Source organism: Neltuma alba, unplaced genomic scaffold, assembly GCF_004799145.2.
Source record: "Neltuma alba isolate B1F8T4 unplaced genomic scaffold, ASM479914v2 tig00012607_pilon, whole genome shotgun sequence".
In the NCBI taxonomy this organism is placed as follows: Eukaryota; Viridiplantae; Streptophyta; class Magnoliopsida; order Fabales; family Fabaceae; genus Neltuma; species Neltuma alba.
The window spans coordinates 304,794-329,023 of NW_021637052.1; the positions used below are offsets into that span (position 1 = coordinate 304,794).

At 33.6% G+C, this 24,230-nt stretch overlaps 3 protein-coding genes across 4 annotated transcripts; 2 read left to right on the plus strand and 1 right to left on the minus strand.

The window, feature by feature from the left end:
• Window positions 1-210: 210 nt before the first annotated feature.
• On the plus strand, window positions 211-4,752 carry LOC114729146 (ELMO domain-containing protein A). 2 transcript variants are annotated; one of them, XM_028916116.1, is made up of 9 exons: window positions 211-462; window positions 1,539-1,648; window positions 2,301-2,369; window positions 2,564-2,679; window positions 2,776-2,830; window positions 2,993-3,137; window positions 3,389-3,436; window positions 3,564-3,658; window positions 4,363-4,752. In XM_028916116.1, exons 1-9 carry the CDS (start codon window positions 381-383, stop codon window positions 4,459-4,461), a joined length of 819 nt encoding a protein of 272 aa, XP_028771949.1. In that variant the 5' UTR covers window positions 211-380; the 3' UTR covers window positions 4,462-4,752. The 2 variants fall into 2 exon arrangements, with proteins under 2 accessions (XP_028771949.1, XP_028771950.1); XM_028916117.1 differs by having other exon boundaries at window positions 3,017-3,137.
• Window positions 4,753-10,648: 5,896 nt separating this feature from the next.
• On the plus strand, window positions 10,649-15,120 carry LOC114729160 (65-kDa microtubule-associated protein 8-like). Its single transcript, XM_028916134.1, has 11 exons — window positions 10,649-11,153; window positions 11,258-11,461; window positions 11,811-12,062; window positions 12,158-12,370; window positions 12,648-12,803; window positions 12,877-13,036; window positions 13,124-13,275; window positions 13,365-13,452; window positions 13,541-13,614; window positions 14,403-14,477; window positions 14,595-15,120. Exons 1-11 carry the CDS (start codon window positions 11,070-11,072, stop codon window positions 14,763-14,765), a joined length of 1,629 nt encoding a protein of 542 aa, XP_028771967.1. The 5' UTR covers window positions 10,649-11,069; the 3' UTR covers window positions 14,766-15,120.
• A 442-nt stretch (window positions 15,121-15,562) lies between these two features.
• On the minus strand, window positions 15,563-16,403 carry LOC114729163 (nuclear transcription factor Y subunit C-6). The gene has a single exon (XM_028916137.1). The coding sequence runs from the start codon at window positions 16,298-16,300 to the stop codon at window positions 15,878-15,880; it is 423 nt and encodes a 140-aa protein (XP_028771970.1). The 5' UTR covers window positions 16,301-16,403; the 3' UTR covers window positions 15,563-15,877.
• Window positions 16,404-24,230: the final 7,827 nt, after the last annotated feature.

Consider the following 24,230-nt stretch of genomic DNA (forward strand, 5'->3'; position numbering starts at 1 on the left):
TATGATTACATTTTATGGTGATTGATTTAGTTTTTTATGTTTTTATAGGCAACGGCATAAAGGTATGATTTTACCGGGGCAATCCTGTTAATTTTAAAGGAAAAATAAATGACATTGTGGGGGGAAATCCGGTTCATTCAAAAGAACTTCGCGAAGATAACTGTAAAATTCCTGAAGAAAAAGGCTCAATTTGTGATTTAGTGATTGAAGCCCAGAGTTGTCGAGACAGAAAGAAACGACGCTCGGATAATAACAGTACTACTACTGGTGTTCGTTCTTTGCAGACTTGTAACCGCGAAGAAATAATAAGTCCGTATGATTTGATTCCGCCGGCCACCACAGAAACCGTTTCCGATCGATTGATTCAGCCCTGAGATGTCATGACCATTGTCAGGTTCCACCGCACCTCCGACGCCTTTTCTTTCTCTTCTTCTTCCGTCTCTCGCTTCACTCACGCTTCAGGTAGTACTCTACTCTTCCTCCGTCTCGCGTTTACCTGTATTGATCTTTTTTTTGTTTTGTTGATTTTAATTAACAGACGATATCTAGAATTGCATTGGATTCCTTTTTTGGCTGGTTCGTCCATGATTGTTTCTCGGTTCGTTCGGCTTGATTCTTTGCTTCCTGTAATTTGGGTATTCGTTGTGGTCAGAGAGGGGGAAAAAATAATTAATGATATAGTGTTTTGGAGTATCCAATGCAGAGGGGATGATAATATTTTACGTACTGCATGATAAAAAAAATACAGAGGGACAGATTAAATCAATTTAGTGCCGGATACAATGGAATTTGGGACTTATCTGGGGAGAAACTGAGGCGCACATATTTTAATCAATCGTCAACAATCCATGCCAAGGGTAGTGGGGCCCGCCTCTGTGCAGACCTAAGCCTATGTGAGACGATCCCTCGGCTTGGCGAAGAGGATGGCTCCCTGTGAAGCTACATATATCAATGCATTGGCTTCTTTTTTTTTCTTTTTTTTTTTTTGGGGTTTTTTTGGGGGTTTTTATTTTTGTTGTTTTTAGCTTTTGATCTTATCCCACTGAAAATCTGGTAAACATGGAGGGCGTATTACCAGCTCATTCAAAAACTTGCCAATATGGAAAGAAGACAGAAAAGAGGATCAATTTCTCAGATGGACACACGGTATAATCTTACCCACGTGGTCGGTTGGGGTCCCACTTCAATGGTCCGAGCATCCCAGCTCATTGCTGGTCTATGTCGTTTTGCTTTAAGTTTGTCGGGCAAAAGACGACAACGCGCACTATTCAAATTACTACACCTCCCCTATACACAACTTGATTATGTCCCCTTCCATTCGGTTGATTACTGTTTCTGTTTGATCGATTCCATCTGAAAAGACATTTATTTATGCGAGGGAATTGCTTTTTACTGTTTACTGTCTAATGGAATTGATTTGATGATTCAGTTCGGTTGCTGATGCCCAACTTGTAAAAAAGGATCTTTCTTTTGATTCAATATTGTTTTGGCTGAAGCAAAAGCTTGAATGAGGAACTCCACTGATTGCTTTTATGCAGATGCTTCAACATGTGGTACCCCTGCTTGGATTGGTAAAGGACTAACTTGTGTTTGCTTCAAGCGGAAGGGAAGCTATGAACGAATCTGCATTAGCTTGACCCCTTTACAGGTGAGTAACTAGCAAGTTAGACTCCGGAATTCTGCATATTTAAAACCTAATATTATGTATTTTTTAAATGTATCATCTGATTTTTGGTAACATTGAACTGTTTGTCATCCGTTGAGCAACCTTGATACATGTTTCCTGATTTGTAGTGGTTTCTAGTGTCTTTTTGTCATCATTATGTAGATGGGGAAAAAGAAATATGTCTTTCTAGTTTCTAAGTTACTGTTGTAGCAGTGCTTGACGATGGCAGTTTGTCCGATTTGATATTTGTGTATAGGCTCGAGTGGTTGGATAGTGTCTGTTTCTACTTTCTATGTGTTTCCTCCTGCTCTTCTCTGTTCGAGTGATGTAGTTTTATTAGTGCAAAATACCTCAAAGACTCTCTGGTTATCGTGATATGTGTTTAAAATTAATTGGAAACTTTGGAATCAGATTGGTCTCAACACTTTTCACAAAGGAAGTAATATCAGATGCAATCTTATTTTTCTGAAAATAACTGCATCGTCCCTCTTAGGCTTCACTTAACTTGTATTCCTGAAATGTCCCATGTTCTTCATAATGATAAATGACTTTATATTTGAAGTTCTCATCCTTTTTGAGCATACTTGCTTGTCACCATCATTCAACAAAGATCAGTTTTGTGCAAAATTTGCAGGAGGAAAGACTGAGAAGATTGAAGCACAGGATGAAAGTTTACTTTGATGCCTCCAGGCCAGATCACCAGGTTTATAACTTTTTACAATTTACACATATATCTTGTGTTATCCGTATTATGCTGCAATTGACATGGAAAAACTGATGGCTGAATCTGACTATAGTATTATTGCAACTTTTTATTATTTTTTTTAAGCGATTTTTTTTCACGTTTTTAGCCTTTTTGTTGGAAGTCACTCATCTGGTAACATTTTTTAAGGATAGGAGGCTTTGAGAGCTCTGTGGTGTGCCACATTCCCTGGTCAGGAACTCCGTGGTTTGATATCTGATCAATGGAAAGAAATGGGGTGGCAAGGACGAGATCCATCCACTGACTTTAGGTTCTAGTTATTCCATCATCCATTTTATTGATTTCATTCTAATCTTACTTGGTTTACTTGCTTGCTCTGCTTTACTTGACCAATTTACCTGAACAGAGGAGCTGGCTTCATTTCCTTGGAGAACCTCCTGTTTTTTGCCAAGACATTCTCAGTAAGATCCTATACTGGATATTGTCTTCATTTTGGTGGTACCACTTTTCTATTTAAGAAAAAGGATTCGGAGCTCACTGCCAGTTCTTCTGTGCAATGTTGACCATGTTCTTTGAAATAATATATTTTCTCTGCTCAAAATTTTACTCTAAAAATGGAATAGGTTTCTTCCTATTATATGTTGCAGACTTCTTTTCAGCGACTATTAAAGAAGCAAGGAGAAAGAGGAGCTTCATGGGAGTATCCCTTTGCCGTTGCTGGTGTAAATATCACGTTCATGATTATGCAAATGCTGGACCTTGATGCCAGTACGTTATGCCCCTTTTGTCTTATATACTATTATTAGTGCATTTTACTCTGAGAAGAATTTATTTGAGCGATAAGTTACTCAGTTAAAAATTGGTTTTCACGTGCTTAAACCGTTAAACGTGAGCCTCGAGGTTCAAATCTGCAGGAAGACACAGATTAAACAGATCATGATCATCTTTAAGGGGATGAACATAGAATTTTTCAATTTGTTTTCAGATTCCTGATGCAGGGTAGTATTTCTCACTTGCAGTTAAACCCAGGTCTTTTGTCAGACCAATCTTTCTGCAGATGCTTTCAGGTTAGAATCAGTATCCTTTTATTGTTGAATTGATCGATAGTTGAACCCAATTTTTACGTAATATCTTTCATGACATGCACATTCCCTAGTGTCTGATCATGCTCGTGATATTGTCGTGCAATTACAGAAAATGAGTGGGCATTTGACTTGCTTTACTGTGTGGCTTTTGTGGTTATGGACAAACTATGGCTGGATAGAAATGCTACATATATGGAGTTTAACGTAAGAATTCACTTTGTATGAAGATTATACATTCTTATTATATATCAAAGCGGCTAAATGCACGTTTGGTCTTGCATTGAAAGAAGAAAATACTACTCCAAGCCCATACTTTAATCGTGCTTTGTTTTCACTCCTTATAGTTTATTTTTGTGATTTCCCATTCATTTTATTTGTTCCGTCTGAAATATTAATCTTTTAATTTCGAAAATGCTTAGAAGGACCATGACCTGGCTCAACAAAGTATTTACAACTTTAACGCTCTTGCATGACAGAAATAACCACCAAACCCATTAGGGCATCCAACAAATGTCTGACCTAAATTTTGATATGAAGTGAGCATTTTTTTTGCCGCCAGGTTATCATTTTTCCCCAGTCATATGATGCATTTAACGGTATCCAGTCCACCACAGCAAAATTCACTGTTTGTGCTAACTCATGGTTCTTCTGAGTATTTCCCAGAAATATAAGGACTAATGTTTCACAAGGAGCAAGCAAATAAAGGGATGGGGAACCACGAAAATAAACTACAGGGACTAAATACAAATCATGACTAAAGTATAGAAATCTGGTGTGGTATTTTCCCCATTGAAACTTAATGAAGCTAGTAACTACTTGCTTCTATCAAACCATTTGATGGTTTTCAGTGTAAAACCAATAGTGTCCTAAATTAGACATGATATAATGGTGTTCCTGTCAATTTACAGGATATTTTGAAATGCACTCGGGTCCAGCTTGAGAAAGAATTATTGATGGACGATGTCCTTCGAATTGAAGACATGCCTTCTTACAGTCTTCTTTGTTGACACTTGACGGTGACAGAAAACCACCCTTCTGATATTTAGGAAAGCCTTATCTCTCTATAGTAAGTCGTAGTATCTCACAACTTTTATCATAGCACTAATGATTGAACTTATCAAGTGCTGAAGATATTTTCATGGGAATTCCTTTCTAATTGATTCATTAGTTTTAGAGCTTGGTATATGTAAGGCCATTTTTTTTTCCTTTTATTATCTTTCTTGTTCATATGTTGTTCTCTGAAAAAAGAATAACTAATGAATCATTGAACAACTAAATGATTGATACTTTACAAAACATATCAATTTTTAACCCTAAAATATTAAAGAGTGACGTAGTTCCATTGATGTAAAGAACCAGGTCCCCTATTATTAGTACTAAATTATTTGATATTTGGTACTCCTCCGGTCCTAATTATAAGACCCAATTGACTTATTTGAGGAGATTAAGGAAGTAAGTTAAATTGGTTATTTATAATAAATAAGTGTTATCATTCCTAAAATATCCTTGCTAATTAAGTATATTGGCTAAAACTATCATTATTAGAAGGATTATTTTGGAAAAAAATGCATAAATATAAGAGACAAAATGGATTGGGTCTTAATAACCAAATAAAAAGTCAAATTGGGTCTTATAATAAGGACCGGAGGAGTATTATTGATTAATATGAATTCAAGTTGGGTCGGATCCTAATTGAGAGAAGATATTTCTAATGTGTTTTTTCTCCTTTCTTTTCATTCACATCAAGACTTGAAGGGTTGGATCTTTACCATTCGTTCCAATTGTCATTACTGTTATGACCTCTGTTATTAATTAATTTGACCTTTGTGTTGGTTTCGTAATCTTTTCAAGTTTCTCAAATAAGGAACAGCGTGATTCTCTTGCCTGGAAGTTAAATAGATACAATAACATTAAAAATGAAGATTTCTTCTTTTTTTTTAAAAGGTACTATACTAATCACGTTTGAACCAGGTCATATTGCATAAGTATCAAATTTCCAAACAATCATTTTTTTTGGCTACGCAAAACTATTTAAAATCCTGTTGAGCATTAAATGTGAACATCTCTTGGAATTGAATTTTGATTCATGAGGAATTAGTCATTTTTATTAGACAATTCTTTTTAATAGAATTCAATATGCTGGTTAAGAAAAAGTATTGGGCCAGCTCAATTAGGGGTTCTTTGTTTTGGGCCTGAAACATAATTATTGATGCATGACACAGATTTCTTTTCTTTTTCAAGTTTGCAGTTTTAAGTGTCAAGCAAGACAACTTACAGAATAATTTTTTTTTTTAAAAAAATACTCTTCCAGTCCTTAATATTATTAAGACCTATTTAACTAATTTGATTAGATTAAGAAAGTTAGGTAAGTTAGTTAATTATAAGAAATATAACATGTTTTTTTTAAAATACTATAATCATCTTTTTTAATGTCCTCACTCCCTCTCCTACTTGATTATAGTTGATGGAGTATCAATATGGATAATTTAAAAAAAATTGATAAATATGATAATTAGGTCTTACATTCAAAATTAAAATCAACTCAATAATTAGATTCTATATTAAGAACTGGAGGAGTACTAGACGCTCATCAGTATCGTTAACTTTTTTTTAATTAAGTGGAAAGATTGAAACAAATATATTTGAAGAGAGATAATGTGGCTAACTACCAATAAGTCGATTTATAAATGTGTCTTATGAGTGCAGGTTTAGTGATGAAAAAATAAAAGGTCAGTGGCGATACTTATTGACTCAATCATTAATGTAAGACGAAAAGTTTACATAATTAACTTGATGGCCTAAATTGAAAGCTTCCTTTATTTGGCCTTTAATTACACACATGATTTGTGGATATTAATGTGAAAAGAAACTGCTATTATTATATGCAACAATAGCTTAATTCCAGCCATGATGGATCTTATATGCTCAAAACATAAATAATACCACCTTCCTGTCTTCCACTTTCTTCATATTTTAATTAAAGTAGCTAAAATTAGTTAACTATAACTTTTTTACAAGTGAGTCACAAGTGTCTCATTAAATTTTGTTAAAAGGGATCGCATTAAAAACTATGGGCAGGGTATTTTAAATAGAAATTGGAGGGAATAATAGTTAAATTTGGTCGTATTAGAGCGATGAATGCATTTTTTTTTTTTATATATACTCTTCTTCTTTCCCCCCCCCCCCAATCATAGTGTTATTTAACATAATAATTTTGGGAAAATATAGCTTTTGATTTTCCAAGTTGTGGTCAACTTGAATCAAGTTCATGTTAATATTTGATTAAGGAATAACTTCCCAGAATTATGATAAACTTCAGTAGGGTTTTTCAAAATGACATGTCACCAATGATATATAAATGATATAATAATGATGGATGATAATAAAAAATTTCACCAAAATTGACTACAATTATAAAGACCAAAAAGTATTTTTTTTCCCCCTATAACTTATCTAATTATCTAATCCTCACACACTAAAGAGGAGGCAATAGTAGGGCTTTTGGTAGAGTTGATGATTGAGGAAGATGAGTCATGTTTGAAAGTAGAAGCCAATTCATGTAGCAGCCAAAGATGAGGAATTTGATGATGTTACTCTGCAACAATCAATCCCTGTGGCAAAACAACAAATACTATGTTTGGTATCTTGATAATAAACTTAAATTCATATAATATCTATTATATTTGTTTTTTTATCATCTTATTATTTTCAGTGTTTAATATAAAAGCTAATTTGACATTTAATTTGGTCATCACAATCTACTTTGTCTTTTATATTTATTCATTTTTTATAAATCAATCATTGTAGTAGCTACACATGTTAAATATTCTATCAAATGATAGTTTTAGCTAATACACATAACTAGTGAAGATATTCCAGGAAAGATAACACCTATTTATTACAAATAACTAAGTTAATAAACTTTCTTAATCTACTCAAATTAGTCAACTAGTTCTTATATTAAAAACCAAAAGTATTACTACCTCCAGTCCTAATTATAAGAGCTAGTTGACTAGTTTGAGGAGATTAAGGAAAGAAGTTAAGTTAGTTATTTATAATAAATAAGTGTTGTATTTTCTAAAATATCCTTACTAATTAAGTGTATTAGTCAGAACTATAATTGTTAGAAGGACTATCTTGGAAAAAAATGTATAAATATGATAGACAAAGTAGATTAGGATCTTATATTTAGAACTAAAATAAAAGTCAAACAATGTCTTATATTAAAGACCGGAGGTAGTATAATTTTTCACCCTTTTTAATATTCCTCGAAAGTGTGAACATAAGAGTGATTCTTATTAGTAATTGATGTAGTTTTTTAACGGGTAAAAATAATTGTATATTAATTAATTGTTTCTCTTTCAAAAAAGAAAAGAAGAAAACAAAAGTTTCATGAATTATAATATACTTATCCATTTAGTTGTCCCGTGTTGGGGTGTTTTCTGGTCAGAGAAAAATAAATTACTTCTTTCGACGCTATTTATAAGATCTTACTCATTAATTTTTAATGCAAAGACTATGTAAAATTCCTTTTAGTCTAGCTTCGGATAATAATTTTAATGGAAAATTGCAATAAGGTCCCGCTCAAGCAAAAAGATCTCTTGAAATCATCAAATTATTCTAAAGTCTCAAGGACCTCATTGCAAAAGATTTTATTTATTTAATTATCAAATTATTATTTTTTAAGTATGCATTGACAACCGAAAAAGTAGTCATTAACAATTTAAGGTGTAACAATTAACCACTATCGCAGCAGATATTAACAACACATTTTCTTAACGCATCACAAAAATATAATCTATAAGTTGTCAATATCTGCCGTAATGGTTGTTAATCATTACACCTTAAGTTGTTAATAACTGCACTTTTAGTTGCCAATATATACTTTTTTAAAAAAAAAGACAAGAACAATTTAGTAATTAAAAAAATAGAATCTCTTACAATGAGGTCCCTTGGACTTCAGATTAATTTAATAATTTTAAATGATATTTTTGTATTTAATTCTCTAAAGTGGAATCTTATTGTAATTTTTCCTAATTTTAAGCATTAATATAATATTTGGTTTCTCAAATTTGTCCTCACTGTATTTTTGGTTCTTCAAATTTTAAACCGTGGGTTTTGGTCTTTCAAAGAATAAAATGTTTCAAGATTTTATTGAACTATGAGGACCAATGTTTTAAATGAAAAGAAATTTGAGGAAGCAATATGATTTAAAAATTAAGAAACCAAAACTCAAATGAAGACAAACTTTAGGGATAAAAAATTGTATTATCCCTAATTTTAATTTAAGAGTAATTTTGGAAAGTTCTAAAATTTTTAATATTAAAATAAGTTAACCAAATTTTATAATATAACATAATTATATAAACATATTCATATATAAAAAATATATTAATTCACAAGTAAAATAAATATTTATATATAAAAATGTACAATTCAATAAACAGCTTTATTATAGCATAAATCTGACATACTGCTATTTTTTTCTTTTTTTAAAAAAAAATTAAAACGATATTGTTTGAGGTTTATTAACATAAAAAACAAATGAAATCTAAACTAATTAACTCATCCAAAACTTTTGACCAAACCGAGCAAAAAATTAGCTCACCAGTTGACTGAGCTACCAGGTCAATCTAGATTAGATTTTAATAGTGTGATGAGAACTCAAAATAACAAAAGTGCAAACTTATTTCACACCCTTCGCTGGCCTAAAATTGTTTTCACATCATTTAGAATGAAAACTAGAAACTTCTTTCCTGTGTGCAATGCACTATATTACTGTATTTGATTAGATTTGAAATTCTAATACATTGCATTATTTTAAGTAGCTCAATATTCACTTAATTATTTATTTCTTCAATTAAACCTTCAACTAAATTATTATTTAATTATGATTCTTTTTATTTAATTTAATATATTCAAATCCCAATTAAGATATTATTCAAATTCAAAATTAATTATTAATTTTTTCATTTGAGCCTCCAATTAAAATCTTATTTACTAATGATGCTCCCTATTTAATTCAATATATTCAAATGTCAATTAAGACATTATTCAAATATGAAATGAATTATTACTTTTTTCATTTAAGCCTCCAATTGAAGCCTCATTTGATTATAATCCTCCCTATTTAATATAACATATTCAAATTCCAATCAATATATTGTTTAGATCTCATTAATTGTATATATTCTGATCCATAATGTTATACCCGACCCATTTTCAAATTAATCGGGTATTAAAAGATTTCAAGGATGTAGTTGATTGATTGATAATTTTGTATCCATTTACATAAATTAAAAATGGCTGAAAGCTAAGGTGTAGTGCTGGCACGTTGTGTTGGAATCCAACAAATCATTGCCTCTTTTATTGTTTTTATTTATTTATTTTTCAAATTTGGACCACCAGATCATTGTCCAAGCATGGAGGATTACATGTTAAGAGCCTGATGGCTTTCTTTACGGGCTAAAGAAAGCTGATCTCTTTGATGTAATTGCTTTTACATTTCCAGCTTATAAAAGAATCCCATATTGTTATATTTTATTTTATGATGTCTTTTGATGTTTGCACTCTTGGTATCTAAATCTTCCCTCTTTTGGGTTAAATCAATCATTCAATTACACGTTTTCATGGTTCAGATTAGTCAAAGCCAAGTTCAATATTTTAATTTCAAATATACGAAATACTACTTAACTTAATTACTAAGCTAAAAGGGGAAAACAAATCTTACTATAAAAAAAGGGGGGTGGTTTAAACTGTCTCTCAATCAATGTAGTTCTATCCCTATTTGTAAAACCCTGGTCGCCTCATTTTTATAAGAGATAACTAATCGAATCACATTGATAATATTAATATGGGTAATTAAATGGTGGTAAAATGAAAACTTAACAAAAAAAATTGAAGACAATCTCTTAAGTTTTAGGTCATACCCAAAAATTATCTCTTATATAAAAAAGAACAAATGGAGTATAAAATAAACCCATTTTTCACATCTGAAAATAGCATAACTAATAGATGAGAAGAGAAATCCACCTTAAAAAAATATATTTATCAATGTGTTTAAAATTTCTAAGAAGCCGCACCACTATAAACGGTAACATTCATTATATGCGACTATACACATGGCATTGTAGCTCATTAGAGAAAGTGATAAGGATGTCCAACTAACTGATTAGTGTCATTGCTTGATGTACAATGGAAATAACAGGGTTCTGGCTTTTGACATTGTTAACGTAGGAATCAAGACCTTAGTCACATGATGAATGATCCAAAGGGCGAAGTGGAAATCACATATCACATCTCTGAATACGAAAGTCTATCAATTTTAGGTTAAAGAAGAGACAGTTATATTTATAATTTCAACCATACGGAAGGGGGAAAAAAGTTGAGAGGATCAATATAAACATGCGTACGATTCTTGAACCCAAAGGCTTGCATTACCCACCTCTGTCATCCTTGTCTTTTAAGCAAAAACTTATACCCAATGCTCCCACCACTTACACCAGAACATTCTTTCCCAGCTTCCTCTTTCATCCTTCCTTTACTTGTTTGTCCTGGAAAATTCACTTCTCACTGATTTGAGTTCCATCTTCAGTGAACAGTACCAAACATCAAAATGGGTTCATACCAGACACCAATTGGAGTGAGAACCTCTTCAATGGTGGAAACTTCATGTGGGTTTCTGCTACAAGAATTGCAGGTAAGTAGCATATAAAATTCCTTAGATTAAGTAACGACTCACTATGCTGCAGGGTATTTATCAGCTGATTTTTCTTTTTCCTTTTCTGATGTGGAATGAGCCAGAAAATATGGGATGAAGTTGGAGAAGATCAGTTTGAGAGAGAGAAGATTTTGCTGGATTTGGAGCAAGAGTGCCTCGAAGTTTATAGGAGAAAAGTAGACAGGGCAAATATTTCCAGAGCTCGTCTTCATCAGGAATTGGTAGAAGCAGAGGCTGAATTCACCCATCTTCTTTTGACTCTTGGTGAACGATCTTTTCCTGGATGGGTAAAAGAGCTACTCTGTACTCACTTTAATTACTTGATAAAACCCATCAGAACCTGCATTTATTACAAGCATAATAGATATTGTTTCATATGTCACTTATTCTAGAGTTTGTATAGAAAAGAAGAGCAATGTTAATTGTTAACTTTTAACTAAGAGTCTTGTCATTCGAAGCCACTACATTTTCTTATTCCATTCGCTTACAATACTAGCTAGCAACACAACAGTGTAAGAATTCATAGTTCTTAAATAAATGAGACTTACAATGATAAATGCTCTGAAACTGTCTCTAGAGTATCCTGCAATGAGGCATTATTAGCCATTAAAAACTTATGTAATCTTGCCTGAACAGCCAGAGAAAAGAGCAGGAACATTGAAAGAGCAATTGAAATCCATCACGCCAGCACTCCAGGAGATGTGCTCGAGGAAAGAAGAGAGGCTAAACCAGTTCCGAGCTGTACAAGAACAAATACAAAAAGTAAAAGCTGAAATTGCAGGTAAATCCGAAGAAGCAACATCAAGCATTGCTGTAAACGAGAGTGATCTTTCACTGAAAAAACTTGACGAGTATCAGACTGAGCTGCAACGGCTCTACAAGGAGAAGGTAATAAACACTAAACATTAGTCTGTGCTCCTCTTCCCAAATCTCAAACCAGTGATACTTTGTGGTTATTATCATTGTTTTGTTCATATTTGCAGAACGAAAGACTAAAGAAGGTAGAGAGGTATATAGAGGTGATCCATAACTTGTCCAACATCTTGGGGAAGGACTCCCCCGCAATAATAAGCAAAGTTCATCCAGGCTTGAGTGATGTGAAGGGAATGTCAAAAAACATAAGTGACACTATCTTGTCTAAACTCAATAGCACAGTGGAGTCCCTCATGGAAGAAAAGCAAAATCGGCTTGACAAGGTAAACTGATACTTTTCAGCTTTGCCGCATCACCTACAGGTGATAGGCTGGGAGTTAGCAACATTACGAGTGCAACTTCAACTACAGCAGGCAGTAGTTATGATATTTAATCAATGCATAGAAAACCACAAAATCATAAGGAATTCAAAGAAATCTTGCTCAATAGACCCAACGTCAGTAAATTTACATGTAAAACAATCCCCTCAGTCTACTGTAGTTTCTTTTGATTTTTAATATTAGATTTTTAGAAATTGTGCTCTTCTTGATATAACTGCAGCTTCACTATCTTGGTAAAGCACTGACAAATTTGTGGAATCTCATGGATACACCAAATGATGATCGACTGCCTTTTTCCCATATAGCTGGCTTGTCGTCAGTTCCATCATTGAAAGCACTGGATCCTGGAATTTTTTCCCTAGACATAGTCCAGAAGGTCAGTACATAACCCTGATGATTTTCAGAACATTAGAAATCTTCCAATATTACAAGGTCTTGATTTTTTTAAGGCTGAAGCTGAAGTCAAGAGACTGGATCAGTTAAAAGCAAGCAAAATGAAAGAGATATTTTTGAAGAAACAGGAAGAACTTGGGCAGATATGTAAAAAATCGCACATGGAGATTCCTACACAGTCGGAGATGAATAAGATCTTCAACCTTATAAACTCAGGTGAGTCTAGGCAATGTGTCTGTCATTAAAAATTGTGACAATGTATTAAACATAATCAGCCTCGGAATTGACTTGAATGTACGAAAGGGGAGATTGAACATTCCGATCTCCTCAAGAGCATGGGTGAACAGATATCAAGAGTAAAAGAAGAGGCTGCTAGCAGGAAGGTTATAATGGAGAAAGTGGAAAAGTGGATTTTAGCATGTGATGAGGAGCGGTGGCTCGAAGAATATAACAGGGTTAGAATTTCATTATTCACCAATCTTCATAATGAGTAAGATTTCATGATTGCATCTGCTTTATGTTCACTATCCAAGTGTGGCTACAGGATGAAAACCGATACTCAGTCAGTAGAGGAGCTCACAAGAACTTGAGACGGGCTGAGCGTGCCCGAATAATGGTCAGCAGGATACCAGGTACGTAGAATTAGACCATAATGATATGGAACTTGGGCCAAATGGAAACTAGCTAATCATTAAATTTCACATTATTTCTCATTTGCAGCTTTGGTAGAAATGCTAATGGCGATGACCAAGAGTTGGGAAGAAGAGAGAAACAAAGTTTTCTTGTACGATCAGGTAAAACAACTTACATTTTGCAACGTTTTGAAACGTTACAAGTTTTCACGCAACCACAGAATCCCCATATACAAGTGGCTTCCATGCACTGCAGTGTTCAAGGCATAGCTAATGTTCCTGACGCAAGCTTGGTGGGAACTAACTGATAATCATATATGAAAGTGGATAGAACTAAAAGAAATTTTATTATGACTGCTTGAAAAAGGAAAAAATTTGTACTATTCAACACCAACGCCTAAGCTTTTTTCTTAAATGTTTGAGTTTGCTGTGGAAAAAGATATACACTCAGAAAAATTAGACCAAAAACAAAGCAAAGAAAAGCATATTAAAACTCAGAGGATAACTAATATTAACGACCTTATATAGAATTTTTTCATCAAGCAATCAAACATAAAGCATAATTTTTGGTCGGAACAGTAGAAAGTTGCTATAGTATACTCTAACCTTTCCTGTCACGTATAAACAACAACAATATAGCTCCCAGTTCCTCTTGTTATTAAATACGCCCCAGTTACAGGAGCTTATAACATAGATGAAATAAACTACTGCCATAAGCCATCTAATTACACCTTTTGATGAAAAAAATAACAGTTACCAGAAAGTTATGCCTCACATGATGACAAAAGCCTTAAGAATTCCAAGAAGCCAACCATATTATGCTGTTCCAGCATGAGTTAGCTCGACACAGAATGGTTTGAGTTTTTCATAAGTCAAATGATGTTACGTTTTGCTTAATTATGACCTACTTAATTTTGTTTCCTGACAGAATAAATTGCACCTATTTTTAGGCACCTTTATTAGCAATATTGGAAGATTATTACATGGTAAGGCAGGAAAAGGAAGAGGAGAAGAAAAGACAACAGGTTCGTTTCTTGAAGTACAGTGACAAATTCACACATAAATTCAAAACATACAAATACTGAATTCTGGCTATAACTTTATTATTACCTCCTCTTTTATGATTCTATCTTAACCGGCAGGGAAAGAAGAAAGTTCAGAGCCAGTTAGTAGTTCATCAGCAAGGTAACATACATGCTTCCAGAGCAGGTGACAGCAGCAGGCGTCTTCAGTTTAAAAGTGTGAATGGAGGACTAGAATACACAACACCCTTGAACAGAAGGCTTGCTCTAGGTACCCAACAACTGGAATGAAATAAGATAAATTCAGAGAACGAAGGCATGTCCTTCTTCAAGGATGGCAAGAAGGTAACAAAAAGCAGATTTTCGGTCAACCAAACCAAGCCTTCTTTCTCATTTTCAAATCAGAGATGAGATCTCTTCGCTGTTGTCACTTGTCAATCTACGCTAGACCTTTATCACCTTCCTTTTCTTATTTTACAAGAAACATAGGTTATGACTGAAATTTGTTTTCCATAAAACTATTGTAGACCTGTAACAATAAATTTGAAGTTTGTTACGTAAAAGAAATTTAAATGTATTCATGTTTTTGCACATGCTGCACACAAATAAATAGCCTTGAGCTGGGTATCAAGTGCCAATAGAACAAGTTATTGTTCAGTGTTCATGAATCATATTGGTATAAATATTTGCTCTAGCTAAAACCATTTTTCCAGTTAAAGGGTTTTGTTCAGAGAACTTCAATTTCATGCTGAAACCATAAATAGTACAGAACTTTGAAACGGTTCTTAAAATAGCAATCATCACATGATTCCTAAGATCCAAAACATCTGGCTTAACGAAAGGAATTTCATTTATGTAAAATATAAAATGTATAGCTTTATGTAGATCACAGTCCCGCATGGTTTAGCTGTCCACAATGCGCCATAGGTAGCATACACAAAAAAATGTGTCACTGTTAAGAAGTTCAAATAAAGATTATGTTTTTGCAGATGAATACCCAATATTACCATAGGCTTAGGTGCCAAATGAGTTAAAGAATCAAATCTTCCAGCAATATTTATAGTGTAAGTGTATGCCCAATGGAAGGAAACATCAAAAGGGATGTGCATCAATATTATATTAAGCAAGTTGACATCAAATTACAAATCTCCTCTTACAATTCTGAAAACAGGTCGTTCTTGGATTGCTGGACATATATAGTATCCCTTCAGAAAATATGCGCATTATAATCTTAATCCAAAAACCAAGCTAAACTAATCTAATAACGTCGTAAAAAGAGAACATCTGTTTATGGGGGTCTGAATCTCATCTTCTTGCTTTTACAAAGTCTATCCGCTTGAGTCACGGTATAAAGCAAAATACCTCTCTCTGCCCCCTTCTTGTTTGTTCCGTCTGGGCATAACCTAAGGCTCGTCTCTAGGTTCTGGTGCTTCTTCTTCTGGCTTTCGAAAGAAATGATCGATACGTCGAGTGCCAGGTGGAGGCAGCTTATCACCATCAGGGCCAGATTGCCTCCGATCTTTGGTCGGGCGATCAACGGGCCGAGAGGGCAGAGGAAGCGAATCAAGCAGAAAATCGCTGGTCGGTTGGTGCCTCTTGACGGACATTCTTAAGTGTTCAAGCTTCACAGTCTTGCGCTTCTTCTCGATGGCAACTTGGGCAGACTTTTCAGCCAGGAATCGGAGGAAGAGCTCGGTGGAGCATGATACCAGGAACAAGGCTTCTGAACTTACTCTCTGGACTTCTGGATCAAGCTTCATGATTTTCTTCACTCGACCAGTCGGAAATTCTGGTCGCATCGAGCTATTTTTCCCTTCTTCCGCCATCTTTGTCTATCAGATTACTTCGCTGCTTTGGGAATTCGAATCATTGACACTGAATATTGACAGAAGGTAGGGTTTCCAAATGGCGGGAACAATGCGAATTCGTCTTCCCGCTATCACTTCAGCTAATAGCCTTTTGAAAAAAAAAAAAAAAGAAGCTTATAGCCTAATATACAATTGGCCTTTAAACAACTTAATTAATTCATTAATTATTTATAATTTATCAATTATTAATTAGTTATTAATCGTTAATTTAACAAAGATCATATTACTTACTTGAAAATTGCAACTTAGCGTCAATAATAGTATAAAGAATTCAATAAAGTACATTGGAAAGAATTATTATAATTATTATTATATGTTCAATCAATGTATCTTGTTAGATTTAAATAACCTTATTGTAAATGTATTGTTCATTAGTGTTTAATTTCTTTACAATTGCGATTTTTATCGGTCTACTCATCACATTGGTAATGATTATTTCGCGGGTTAATAATAATAATAATAACAACTAATTAATAATAATATTATTATATTATTATTATTCCGTTTATTTAACTTTTGGTTTAACTCTTTGTAGTTTTTCCGGCCAAAAGTCTTTGCAGTTTCAAATCATATTGTTTCATAAAGATTTTGTATGAGTTTAATGAATATACGTTAAATGAGCTTTAATTTTAGTCCTTATAGTTAACTTTACTCAGTCCTTACAAAACTATGAGGACAAAAACTAACAACTTAAAACTATGAAGATTAAAATTAAAATTCAATGAACCTGCAAAGGCCAATAATGACATTAATCCTTATTTTATTTTCACGAATAATTTCATTAAAAAATAGATGCGAAAATACTACTTGAATTTTAAAGTGCAAAAAAGATGATGCCAATATGTCAAATGACAAATTGGTGACATTCAGCCAAAAAAAAAAAAAAGACAAATTGGTGACAAAGTATGAAATTAGCATTTCAATATCCGTGACATTAAAAAACCTATCCTTACAAATTTTTTTTTCATATGTCACCTTAGCACCTGGTGGGCCACTGGAGCTCCTGTGGCCTGTGGCTAAAGTGCTAATTACACGAATACTAATGACTACTCTTGTAAAAGTATTAACTATTCTTGTTAAACTATATTTTAGTTTTTATAATTTTAATAACTACTTTGTTTAAGTATTGACTGTTCTTATTAAGTTATTGACTATTTTTATTCCTAAAATTTTAAAGACTAATCTTATATAAATATTGATTATTCTTGTTAAGCTATTAACTATTTTTATTTCTATTGTTTCAATGACTACTCACATTTAGATATTGGTTATTCATGTTAAGCAATTGCTTGCTTTTATTTCCATAGTTTAAATTTTGCCCTTACCTTTTTTTGATTAAAATTTGGATGCTTTGTTTATGTTGGTTGTAACATCCTAAATTTTATTTTAGGATTTATGTAAAATAAATAAATAAATATAATAATATAAAACATAATAATATTTTATTATTATTATTATTATAAAATAATAATATTTTATTATTATAATTAAAAAAAAGAAACCCCCACCCATCATTTGCTGACAGTGGAAATTTGGGGAGATTGAAAGTAATTAAGAATGAACAAAAAAAAGAGTAGGTGGTTGCACGAGATAAATAAAGGGAGGAGTGATTAATAAAAAGGAAAGAGAGGGCGAGAAAGAGAGGGCGAGAAACAGAGTAGAGAAAAAGAGAATGAGAGGCAAAGAGGAAAAGACATAGAGCGAGCGAGAAGCTGAGCATACGTGCTTTTTAAAGGATAAGGTAAGCATTTGGGAATCATTTAGGTATATAACATTACTTCTTTTTATCAAACTTTCTTCATAAGTATTTTTTATATATATTTTAAGCTTTTTAATGACAGTATTACTATAGTTATTAAAGAAAATTTTGAGATTTAGGTATGGGATAAGTATTGAGTTTGATAATAGATTATCATAAAGATTTAGAGATAAATGAGTAGTTAATTTTAATCAGTTTAGATTTATCCATTTGTTAGTTTTAGTATTTTAAAAAAATTTTTAGTTGAAAAATCTGTTCTTTATGAGATATATCATATTTATACCGATCAAAATTAAGTTAAATAATTTATTTGGGTTGTTTGACATATTATTGACATTTTAATCGATTTAGTTTTATTTATTAGGTGAATGGAGGTTCTAAAATAATTATTTTAGCTAAAATTCTATTATTTGTAAAAAAAATCTGATAGTTATACCATTAAAATTTTGATTAGATTATTTATTTATAAATATTTGAGGAACTATTGAATTTTTGATGGTTTGGTTTTGAGCTTCAAACTTAAAATGGGAATTTTAGAATTTAAAATATAATAATTTCACATTTGAAAAATTTTGAAAAATTCTTTTTATTAAAGTAAATAATCCGAAGAATGTAAATGAATAATTTGGCTTGTTAGAAAATTTATAAGTTAGTTCTAAAATACTTAATTTTGGGTAATGAGAGCTGTGAGAATTTAGAATAAAAATTAAATTAAATTAAATTAGAAATTTAACTAATATATATAAGCTTAATTAATTAGCTTATATTAATATATGGTTATATTAATTGTGTGAATTAATTATTGGATTATTAGTTTGAGTACGGGTTGACTTTGTGGTAATCCTTTTTATAGCTTTGGTGAAAAGTAACCACTTTCCACTTGTTACGTATGCTTGTATGATATTTATGAGTGATTTTGAATTATATGAGATTCTTGAAATACCATTAGGATATGATTTGAGCAATAAAATGTATTATTATTGAAATTGCATTGCGATACTTCATGTCATTGAAAAATACTTATGAAATTATGAATTTATAAAGTTGTCATGTGGGATATGAATTTATTGAGAAATAGTTTTGAGAATTGATATTAATTATTGAAATTTAGAAATCTTGATTTTGGTAAATGTGAAAGTTATTATGTTATTGGTAAATAATTATTTTATAAATCTCATGAGTATAAATATGAGAGGAGATAATGAATATTGATTGATGGGAGGCATATTGCAGAGGAAATAAGGGGGTGAATTTTGTATATATTATAGAGGTAATAAGATAGTGGGACGCTAGATATACATTGGTTAGTCCTTCAGCCCTTTCGTGTGTTACAGGCATATGACACCCCGCTAGTGGACTAGAGGGAAACCCATGGTCCGGTCTTGTACTTTGTGGATTTGGGCCTATTTACATCACTTGATTAGTGAGCTTGTTGTGTTGAGCTACCAGTCACATGGGTCAGTACTAGCCTATGAGTTCAGTCAGAGGAAATAAGGTGTGAGGAAATAAGGTGGACTTGTGAGTGAGATATTGTATTTTGATATATATATATATATATATATCTATAACCGTGTGACAATTGTAAATGTTATGATTTCTGTAACTGTCCCACTTAACACCTCCCAAGTACTTACTTGTATGCTTGATAGGTAAGATTGTTGATTACTGAGACTTTTGTCTCACTCCGTGGTTTAACATTTTCAGGTAACAGCTCCAGGGTTGGTCCATTAGGAAAGGCAGCGAAGGCTTAGTGATCAAGTTTTTGTCATGTGATGAGTATTAGTATATTGTCACATATAGCTCTTTTTGTGTACTTTGATTTATCTAAAACTAATTGTTTTAGTTACTTTTGTTACTGGATTGCATACTGGTAGGAGGCTAGAGATCTCCAGGGGTTTGCTTGTGTTTGTGAGTTGTAGATCTATAATAACTTTCAAAAATAGTTAATTACTGTTGGTTTGGAAGAATTTTATCCAAAAAATATTATTTTATGTGGTTAGAATTAAATGTGATGTTCTGAACTTCGTAAAGTCCAGAACCCAATTATTGTAAAATTTTATTAATTATGGTTTTCACACAATTTGTTTTTAGTACACTACTAGAAAAAAGACTTTTAACGTCGCAAAATAACGGCGGTTAAGCAGAAAAATGACATGGAAAAAAACACGGTGGCATTTTTGTAAATAAGTTGAAGAGGGCCTACATTTTCCACGGCGGTTTTTAAGAAAATCGCCATGGAAAGTGTGTTCTCTTTACCTTTCTCACTTCATCGACCGTCACTTTCTTTCTCATTTCTTCAATGCGTCGTGGTCCCCCTCTGCCCCACCACCGAAAAACTGCCATTACCGGCCGTTCCCGCCACTATCCCACCGTTTAAACTCCTCCATTGAGCTTGTGGTGCCTTGTCGCCGTCCGCCGCCATGGTTCGAACGCCTCTCATTTCGCGTCATTCTTGCTCAGCCGTGGTCCCCTCTGTCCCACCACCGAAAACTAGTCATAACCCCCACTATCCCACCGTTTAAACTCCTGCATTGAGCTTGTGGTGTGTTGCCGCCGTCCGCCGCCGTTCGAACGCCCTCACTTCGCGTTTGAATCTTCTCTGCTCTGTGAGTATCCTCTTCTTTCATTCTTTTCAATTTTTCTTGGTTTGTTGAATGTTTTGGCCATGAAAATCTGTTATATATGAAATGGGTTTGTTAGTTTTACATTGTGGTTGGCTTGTATTGTTCATTTTGCATTTTTTATGTGGTTGAACCGTTGATTGGTGTTGATTGGTGGGCATTGGATGTGAGAAAACCTTAATTCCTTCTTATATACTGTATTAGAAACATGTTTAAATGTTTGGAGTTGATTAGTTGTGAAGTTTTTAAATTTTTTAATAATTTTTTTATATTTATTTCGAATTTTTGGTAATTTTTTTGTAATAAATATAAGAATTTAGTAATAAATAATCTGTTTGTTATTTTTTGTTTTTTTTTTCGTTATGAATTTTGATTGATAGTAAAGTGTTGTTTAAATAATCTGTAGAACAATGGATCGTAGTTGGATGAAAGCTAAGAGAATTAGCAAGGAATATGAGGATGGGGTTGAAAAGTTTCTTGAGTTTGCTCAGAGAAATGCCCCTAGTAAAAGAGATGGATTGTACTATTGTCCTTGTGTCAAATGTTTAAATAATAGTCGACGGAGTATTTCTGAGATAAAAGAGCATCTTATCTGTGATGGGATAAATTTGAGTATACAAATTGGATATGGCATGGAGAAATTAGAAAGACTACACTGTCTGCAAATGAGAAGGTTGTGAATGAAGACTTTGGTGATAGAATTTCGGATATGTTTCGTGATATAAGGTCTGAATCCTCTACACAGTTCTCTTCCACCTTTGAAACTTTGTGTAGTGATGCAGAGACACCTTTATACCCGGGATGCAAAGATGATTACACAAGATTGACAACCGTATTGAAACTGATGAATTTGAAGGCAAGAAATGGTTGGACCGATGCTAGTTTTACGGAATTGCTTGAATTGCTGAGTGATATTCTTCCCAAAGGGAATTCACTTCCAAACGAATGTATGAGGCAAAAAAGATTTTGTGTCCGATGGGTTTGGAATATGAGAAGATACATGCGTGTCCTAATGACTGCATATTATTCAGAAATGATTATGAAGGGTTGAATAAGTGCCCTAAATGTGGGACTTCAAGATACAAAATGAAGAAAGATGATGGTGATTATAATGAGATGACCAAAGGTTCTCCTTTGAAGGTTCTGTGGTATCTTCCAATAATACCACGATTTAAGCGTCTATTTGCTAATGCCACAGATGCAAAGAACTTGAGATGGCATTTCGATGAGAAAATATGTGATGGAAAGCTTCGTCACCCGGCAGATTCTCCTCAATGGAAAACAATAGATCAAAAATTTCCTCAATTTGGTGGCGAGCCAAGAAACCTTCGGCTAGGGCTTTGTACGGATGGAATTAACCCATATGGTAATCTTAGTAGCACACACAGTGCTTGGCCAGTGCTCCTCGTAATTTACAACTTGCCTCCTTGGTTATGTATGAAAAGAAAGTATATCATGCTATCTTTGATGATCTCGGGGCCAAAACAACCGGGAAACGATATCGATGTGTATTTGGCACCTTTGATTGAGGATCTGAAGAAATTATGGGAGGAAGGTGTTGATGTGTTTGATGCATATAAACAAGAGACCTTCAATTTACGTGCCATGATCTTCACCACGATAAATGACTTTCCAGCATATGGAAATTTGTCAGGATACAGTGTTAAGGGGCATAAAGCATGCCCGATATGCGAAGAAGGCACCCACTATATGCAACTTAAACATGGCAGGAAGACAGTATACCTTGGTCACAGAAGGTTTCTTAGTCGGTATCACCCTTACCGTAGATTGAAAAAGGCATTTAATGGCTCACAAGAATATGAAATGGCTCCAAGACCATTAACTGGAGAAGAAGTTTATCAGCGGGTGGAGGGAATTAATGTGGTCTTCGGTAAGAAGAAGAAGAAAACTGTCGGTGAGAGAAATATATGGAAAAAAAGATCTGTCTTTTTTATCTTCCATATTGGCAAAGTCTTGATGTGAGGCATAGTCTAGATGTGATGCATGTGGAAAGAATGTATGTGAGAGCCTTGTTGGTACACTTTTGCATATAAGTGGAAAGACTAAAGATGGAATCAATACAAGACGAGACTTAGTCGAAATTGGAATAAGAAATGTCCTTCACCCACAAGAAAGAGATGGTAAGAGGGCTTATTTACATCCAGCTGCGCACACATTATCAAAAGAAGAGAAAAGAAGTTTCTGTGGTTTTGTCAATAGTATTAAGGTGCCACAAGGTTATTCTTCTAATTTAAGCAAACTTGTTTCAATGCAAGATTTGAAGATAACGGGAATGAAGTCTCATGATTGTCATGTGTTGATGCAACAATTACTTCCACTTGCTATTCGAGGCATTATGAAAACCGATGTGAGAAATACTATTACAAGACTTTGTATGTTTTTTAGTGCCATTTGCAGCAAAGTCATTGATCCTGCTGAGTTGGATGAATTAGAAAATGAAGGTTATGTGATCCTCTCTCAATTGGAAATGCATTTTCCTCCATCATTTTTTGATATTATGGTCCACTTGATAGCTCATCTTGTGCGAGAGATAAGACTTTGTGGCCCTGTGTGTTTAAGATGGATGTACCCTTTTGAGAGATACATGAAAATCCTAAAAGGGTACTCTAAGAATCCTTATCGGCCTGAGGCATCAATTGTTGAGAGATATGTAGCTGAGGAGGCAGTTGAGTTTTGTAACGCATATCTTGATAGGTAAAGGCAGTTGGTCTTCCTCAATCTCGACATGATCAAGGGAGAAGAAGCAAGGGAACACGGGGTGTCATAGTGAGGTCTATGTCAAGAGAAGTTGTAATGCAGGCACATCTATACATTTTAAACAACACGGATGAAGTTTTGCCTTACTTAAATGCTCACAAGAATATGCTGAGGAACTTGAATCCAAGAAAGAGTGATATGCAACTAGCTAATGAACATAATAAGTCATTTGCAGAGTGGTTCAAGCGAGAAGTGTTAAAAGATGGCAATCCTTCTGAGACAATACAGAGGCTAGCTGCAGGGCCTTCTTTTGAGGTTTTGTGTTGGGGTGGATATGATATAAATGGTTATTCTTTTTACACAAAAACCCAAGACGATAAGAGTACTATGCAGAATAGTGGGGTGATGGTAGTAGCGGAAGCCATGCATTTTGCTAGTTCTAAAGACAGAAACCCAATGTTGGCGGCAATGTCCTATTATGGAATAATAGAAGAGATATGGGAGGTTAGTTATACCAAGTTTAAAGTTCCCGTCTTCAAATGTAAGTGGGTTAATAGTAATGCTGTGCAAGTGGATGAAGAATTTGGATTTGTTTCGGTCGATCTTGAGAGGTTTGGATATGGAGACGAGCCATTTATTTTGGCAAGTCAAGCAAAACAAGTGTTCTTCGTTCCCGATCTAGCAAAAAAGAAATTTCTATCGTGCTTCAAGGTAAAAGGCTCGTGGAGATGATGGTGACTTAGAGCTTAATCTTGATGAAACCCCGCCTTTCACAGCTACTCGACCTAAA